This window comes from Monomorium pharaonis, chromosome 1 (genome assembly GCF_013373865.1).
Source record: "Monomorium pharaonis isolate MP-MQ-018 chromosome 1, ASM1337386v2, whole genome shotgun sequence".
In the NCBI taxonomy this organism is placed as follows: Eukaryota; Metazoa; Arthropoda; class Insecta; order Hymenoptera; family Formicidae; genus Monomorium; species Monomorium pharaonis.
Genome location: NC_050467.1, coordinates 8,551,318 through 8,559,100, shown reverse-complemented (window position 1 = coordinate 8,559,100; position 7,783 = coordinate 8,551,318). Strand labels below are relative to the sequence as shown.

At 33.5% G+C, this 7,783-nt stretch overlaps 1 protein-coding gene across 1 annotated transcript; it reads right to left on the bottom strand.

Annotated features, from left to right (window-relative positions):
• Nucleotides 1-1,203: 1,203 nt before the first annotated feature.
• Nucleotides 1,204-6,093, bottom strand: LOC105837854 (uncharacterized protein C14orf119). The gene is made up of 2 exons (XM_036284802.1): nt 6,001-6,093; nt 1,204-1,557 (listed from the first exon to the last, which is right to left on the bottom strand). The coding sequence occupies exons 1-2, from the start codon at nt 6,091-6,093 to the stop codon at nt 1,204-1,206; spliced, it is 447 nt and encodes a 148-aa protein (XP_036140695.1).
• Between the last annotated feature and the right edge of the window lie 1,690 nt (nt 6,094-7,783).

The window sequence follows — 7,783 nt, the reverse complement described above, 5'->3', positions numbered from 1 at the left end:
ATTTCTAAAGTGAAAAAAATTTGGACCTGCCCTCAACTGGTTAAGAACAAAAAATATGAAAGACGTAGGAATGTATAGAAGAAACACATTTCTAACACTAATGAAAGTAAACAAAAAGAATTACAATTTCGCAAATATTTACAATTATCTTACTTATTTAAAGCAATTTTTATTAATTACTTTGGCTGCAAAATGGGAATTTATTTTACAATATATATTTTAAATGCTTCATGATTTCAACGAAAATTGGAAAGAATTTTTTCATGTTGAAAATGGCATAAACTAAATTATGATACATTAAAAAATGTAAAATTATTGTATTTGATATAAACAAGTAAAAACATTTTAATATAATTACACTTTTAAGTCAATAAAATTATATTTTAATCAAATCTGTACAAGAGTTGAATCTAAAAATATCAATTAGTTTGCAATTTATTATTTAAAAATCTTATTATCTTAATATCTTTTTGTTACCATTGCGTCGAAAGTAGTTTTCGTGTTTTCTCGTATGCAAAATCGCGGATTTAAACATTTTAACATTACAGTTTTTGTTCTCTAATAGATAGCATAAGTCATAATAAAAAGCATTCCAGCATGACTCTTTCTATATGTTCGATCATTTTTCATACCTTCGCCTCGCATGCGCATTATCCCGTAACACACATACGATAACTCTCGCAGAATTACCGCCGTTTCTTCGTCATTTCGTGACACGCATATGGTAACTTTCAAAATTACCGATGCTTTCGCAAACCTAACTTTGGATAACCTGTCAATTCGTGAGGGCCTAAGGATACTCAAAGACCACATTTTGACGTATTGGTAACAAAAAATATGATGTGCAACACCTGCAGAACGGCTTTTTTTCACTCGCACGTTTACTTCTCGCACTCGTATTATAAAAGCTAATCTTCCGCACTTGTTACACAATATATTATTCTCAAACAATCATTTATTATATTGATAACTGTACAATGATTGAAGCAGTGACTCTAATTATGAAGACAACCTCCTGATAAATGAGTACCATCACATCACAATCTTATTTATGACATTTTCAAACTAAATAGATTATTTATATTATAAGTAAATAAATATATAAATAAAAAGTTCTCCCAAAATTTATATTAATTTTAAAAAGCTAGAAATAGCTATAATGATCTGGAATTTCTGAATTATAAAACGTAAAATGCTCGCTCGTTACTGTTTGTCTTCCATCAGTGACGATAATCTTTCCTCGTACATTTCAGCAAACTTGCTATCTGTATTTTTGATAGCTGCTAACAAAGAATCTTTCTCGCACTGCGACCAATTGCTGCTCCACTCCCGGAAGAGCTTGACGCGACACTGAAATAAGCTCGGAGGTCTGTCAGATCCCTCGCAATCCAATTTCTCCATGTCGGTTACCAGTCCATTCACGAACCCCGCGGGACCACAGTTCTCCAGCAGTACGCCCAAAAAATCGTTTCGCTGCATATCAGACCATTCTCGAAACCATTCTATCATATAGCGTAGTTGAGCCTCGTTTGATAACATAGTAGACATGTTCTTTTGCTATAAAAAAAAAACAGATTTCAATAGTTAATTGTAAATTGTAAGTATTAATAAAAAAATTGGTTAGAAACTTTTAATTAACTTGATAATAAACTTTTGTTCCATTAAATTTGATAAAATTTCAATAAATATGCAATAAAAATTTATAGTTATTTTCACTTGTAAACTAAAAAGCTTATATAATGCGTTTAATAAAAAATAGATAACATTTTAATTCAAGATAATTCACTAAAAAAGATTAGCAAAAAAAAATTTAACAAAAAATTTTTAACTGTTTATAACAAAAAAAATAGGGAAATTTTATCAAAATAATTTTTGACCAAATAGCAACCAAATTAATACTCCCTAATAATAAATTACTCATATGACATCGATGGTTACAAAAAATTTTCTGAAAAATTTTAACTGTTTTTTCATGTGCAACAATTCTGAACAGATAAACGTATAAACAATTAAACATATACATTTAAATATTGTAATATCACAATATTTTTTGCAATAAATTTCTTTAAGGGGTTACACTGAGTGGCCACTTGGACACAGTGCAAATGGACACAAAATAATGTACACATTTTAAATGAACACGGTTCATTTCGGCACAGAAATTTTATACACAGTAATTTTATACACAGGAAAAATAAGTTCTGGACAAATTACAAATTTGGACACGATAAAAATGTACACCGTGCAATTGGACACGTAATATTTGTACACCGCAAAGTTGTACACTGCAAAGTTGTACACTGCAAAGTCGTACACTACAAAGTTTTGCGTGAAAAGTCGCAAACCCATGTGGTACAAAAAAAGATTTGCACGCACGCACGCACGCACGCACGCACGCACGCACGCACGCACGCACGCACGCACGCACGCACGCACGCACGCACGCACGCACGCACGCACACACGCACACACACTAAAAGCAATACACACAGTACAATTAGATATAACCCGTGTTACGACGCGCACTAATTCAATTCAATGAACCAAAAATGGTTGACCATGCAAAGACCTTATTTAACGCCATCTGTCCATCGATGAAAAAAAAATTTTTTTTTTAAACCCCGATACAAGGTTCATCGATGGACAGATGGCGTTAAGTAAGGTCTTTGCATGGTCAACCATTTTTGGTTCATTGGCCGGTATTCATAGTCAAATCTTATTTCAAGATCGTCTCAAGCAATGTCTTAAGATGCTAATACGGCTCTGTGATTGGTTGATGGCATCTTAAAACAGTACTTAAGATGATCTTAAATATAAGACCCGACTATGAATACCGGCCATTGAATTGAATTAGTGCGCGTCGTAACACGGGTTAAGGGGTAACATCACTCTTGAGGCCCTAAAATTATTATCTAAACTCGGGAACTTGGTGGGCAAATAAATAGCGCGCTTTACTGAAAAAAACAAAAATATAAACCATTTTATTATATACATATTAAGTTATTTACAAATTTTTTATTTATTTATATTTCTTTAAAATAACAACATACAGGCATACTTCCGTAAACGCACGTTTTTTTAATTTGCGTGCAATGCTATTCTTACAATTTTTATCTGATTGACTTAAAATTTTAAACATAATCTTCTATTTATCACACAACAAAGTATGTAGGATGTTTATCTAATTTTCGACCATAAAAATGTATTTTTTCTTGAAAATAACTGCAATTAAAAAAACATTTTTTTTTAATGGCTAAGTATTTTGTAACTTCAATCAATGTAGAAAATAAGAATTTTTGTCTTAGAGTAAACCATCTTAGAGAAATCTTGCATACAAAATAATGTTTTCAAAAAAAGTGCGTTTGAGAAAATATATCACGTCGCTATTTTAAACAATTATAAATAAATAAATAAATTTTCTAATAATTTAATGTTTATAATAAAATGGATTATACTTGTTTTTTCAATAAAGCTATTCATTTGTTCATAAAAAATTCCCGATTTTAGGTAATCATTTAAGGTATCAAAGGGTGGTATTATTCCTTAACATTGTAAGGTTATTAATCTAAGTTTTGTTTTCAATGGTTGCTTTGAAAGTTCGAAAGTAATGGTGTACAGTTTGAATAAACTAGAAAATGTATAAATCACATAATAAGCACTTTGACCGTTTCGCTTATCTTTATTTAAATTGTGTTATTCACATATTTAATCTTACATACACAGTCTATTCAAAAAGTTTGGTCTATTCAAAAATTTTTTTCCAGCGATATTAATGCTGTTACCTTTTGGCCAATACATAAACTAATTATAGAAAATCTCATGAGTCTACCATATTTTTGTTATCGCAATTAAATCAATATTTCGTGTGCAATGCATGTTACGGATGACTTGCATATTTTTACGCGCTGATTACAAAAATAATGATAGTGAAAATTGGTGCAAATTTTACGGCAGAAACCATAAAAAATCATAAAACTCATGATTTTTTTCATTTATTTCTCTAAATAATGGAAATTTTTTTAAATACTTCAGATAAAAGTTGTAGATCTCATTAAAATATACATTTTGTCTTATTGATTTTGTCATAAAGATTTTGTCACAATAGTTTTTGAGAAAAACGATGTTATAATGTTCAAAATTTCATATAATTCATCTGACACAATTCGAGTTTTATTAGTTAATTTTATTAGTTAATACTAAAGTGGTGGGGCAAAGCCTTCTGTACCACTGGGTTTTTGACTTTCCATGCGAACCGAGGTCCACCCACACTTCCCCCTGCTTACATAGCAAAACGATGTTCATGTTATACTGTGCCACATACATGGAAAAAAGTTTGGCAATACAGAAGCACTAACTAATGTAACAGCTGTACGAAATGAGAGTGCGCTGTTGTACTTCTTTGGCACGGCAGCTCTCTCAATTTGGGAGCCCTCCCAGGTAGCAAGGTGACGTTAATACGACGTCAATAATTCGTCATTTAAGGTCGCAGACGTCATGTTACCAAATTAAGACGTAATAGTAACGTCATTTTTTGACCTATTAATTACGTCAGTCATTTATCCATCCTACAACGTATTTCCGACGTCATATTCTTGACTAATTAATAACGTCAGTTAATTGATCATTTTACGACGTATTAATAAGATTTTATTAGTGACTAATTACTGACGTTAACTATAATTCTTTGTAATAATTGACGATTTAACCTCAAATGACAAATTATTGAGGTCTAGTGGACAACACCTTGCTACCTATAACTATTAATCATTATTTAAAGATTGGTTAATAAACAACATTATTAAAATTAATATAATATTTTATATAATTAATACTATCAATATTTTAGAATCATCCCAAGCAGCACATAATATTTATGATAAATATTTATTAATATTTATTAATATTTATTTTTTCAAAATATTATAAAAATATTTTACACATATTTTATATATACGAAGAAAAAAATCTTTATTCAACATATTAAAATATAGATTAAATATTTTATATAATATTTATGGTAAATAAAAGATAAAGATTTGTATAAGTAATATTTTGTAAATATATTTATAAATATTTCATAAATATTTTTATAATATTTATGATAAATCTTTATGATTTGTCAAATCTAAGACCACAAAAATATTTATAAAATATTTGGATAAATATTTATAAAATATTTAAATAAATATTATAAATATTTTATCAATATTTTATAAATATTGCGTTTTGTCTGAGGTATAATTTAGCTTTATCAAAAGAACAAAGCAAAAACATATTTCTATAAGTTATTCCACATATTATTTTGCATATGTAAAAATCAGGAAAAAAACTGTAAATTTATATTTATTTATAAAAATATTAGTTAACTACAAGTTTTATGTTTCTCGCATCTATTGAACTGATCTATAACAAATATGTATTCATGATCATCAAGTGTTCATGGATCATCACAAAGGGCTAGGTAGCGTACGATCTTCGAAGTCAAGCAACGTCGACGGCGGTTCAGAGTTGGATGGGTGACCGCGGAAGTTAGGCAATTCCAAATGTGACTATGGTGTAGTGGGTCGTGATGCTTGTTGAGAAATAACGTAGATTTTTTTTTACATTATAATTATGTTATTTCGATATTTTCATAATGCAAGTACTGCATATATAAGACATGTACCCGAAATATTTTCTAAAACGTCAAAATAATGGCTTTTACTACCTGGGATAGTCATAAAAATGACGTTAAAATGTCGTCTTTATTAAATGTAATCTAAAAACCTATGTTTTGTCATAAAAATAACAATAAAATACCGTCAAATGTACGATACTAGCTTCTTGAAAATGACGTCAATAATATGAAAATAATGACGTATTTTTGACGTCAATATATGACGTCGTTAAGATGAGACAAATGTACGTCAGTTTTACGACATTTAGACGTCATTTTATCTCGACATTATGACGTCTGGTTCGTCATAAAATGACCAAAAAATGCCATCAATTAGACGTCACCTTGCTACCTGGGCTGCTATCCCAATCGGAAGCCCTGCTGTCCCAATCTCGCACCGCAGCATTCCTAACCTTAAAGTGCAATGGTTGCCCCATCAGGGTCGAGAGAACAGTTCTCCCGCTTAGTGTTGCCAGTTACTCAAAACTGGCACTTTGTAGTCCTAAATGCGAGGTGGTGCTGCACTACCACCTATGATGCAGCAGTAGTGCCAAACTTTTTTCCGTGTATGTTTGCAATTTTCCACGTGTAGCAAGGTTTACTTACACTCCCCTCCTGCTTACAGAGCGAAACGACGTTTACGCTTGTCAAATGTATGCGCGCGTGGCTTTGCCGTGCCTCTATTACGCGATATGCCGTTTGCGAGATTCCGTAGTTATCATTCTCAATAACGACTAAAACAATTGATTTCTAAATAGGCTTAATGGATAGCTTGCATCCAATTTATATAATAAAAGTGTTTTAATTTTTCCGCTACGTGACTTACGAGCGGAGATCTCGCGATTAAAGTTTTTTACTTAAGAATAAATCTAGTTAAGAAACGTCGTGGTCGTCATTATTGTCATCATCGTTGTCGCCCGGTCGCCAGGACAAATGGTGGGAGTTCGTACTATTGCTTTCCGCGTGATAAATAGCATTACGAGTTCACACAAGCTAGAGTCCCTATAATAAGAGTCTGGACATCATTTCTAGTTCGACAAAACATGGTGTCGTAAACATAAACAGTGGTTTGTTAATGTGTAAGATATTTTAATTTATAAAGACTGTGACGTGACAGCCGCAGGCTGTTGTCCGTCACAAGGGCCTTATCGGCCCTTACGCGTTAACATCACGTGGGTCCTGCGTCCTCCCGCTCGGGAACGGACGCGGAAACGTGTTATCTCGTGTTTTTGTGTGTATGATGTCTCGTGTGTTGTCCGTTTATTAATTGTTAAGATTTTTGCGAGCGCTGTATCGCGAGCGTGGCGGAGATCGGTGGCCGTGGAGATTTATTTTGTAAGTTCTGACGTCTCGTCTCGACGGAAGGACCTTCTCGGAAGTCGCGAAGCAAGATCAACGAGGGATTTGCAGAAGACCTTTTTCTAGCGGGGGTCCGCAGGTAATACCGCCCTGATCTTGCCTACAATTTTCATTCCGTAAAAATTCCGATATTGCCGCCGAATTACGCTTTCAGGATCCAGGATCCCTCTCTCGAGCTGCGGACGTGGTATTGTCTTGTGTGTGCGATCCAGATCCTGAGCTAAGATATCGTGTAAGAGGACGCAGGAGCCGAAAACCTCCCGATCCGGACGAGGCCGAGACGAAGGAGCCGGCTTGGTGAGAGTGTCGTATTAGAATTGTAAAGTCACCAATTTCACGATTGAGCGACTCGCGAAAGAATCACGAATTTATGACGATCTTGTAGTCGTTAGATTAGAGTCACGAATTTATTGGAGTACCGTTGCTTCGCCGATCGCGCCCGCCCGCGTGAGTTCGCTCCGTGCTGTTCGTTCTGTACTACAATTACGTTGCGTATGCGTCCCGACCCGCAGCCGAGTTACCTGTGTTTTCGTAGCTTGATCGTATCGTGAGTTACTGTCGTTAATTCTGTTGTAGATCGTCGTGCATTTAGAATTCCGTAAAGTCTAATTTACTTTGTCACATTTATATCGCGAATCACTTTGTAATTGCGCTCTCGTCCGATTCAATGTCATTGTCTGGTACCGCCTAGTTGGCGAGCTCATAATAATTATCGCGCATATTACTCGCGGGATCTTGTAACGTGTGGAAGAGAACAAATCCGTCGCG

Coding starts and splice junctions, on each gene's coding strand:
- LOC105837854 (XM_036284802.1), bottom strand. CDS start 6,093: ATGGGGCAACCATTGCACTTTAAGGTTAGGAATGCTGCGGTGCGAGAT. Junction 1,558..6,000: donor ATAGCAGCCCAGGTAGCAAG/GTGACGTCTAAT, acceptor TTTTTTTTATAG/CAAAAGAACATGTCTACTAT.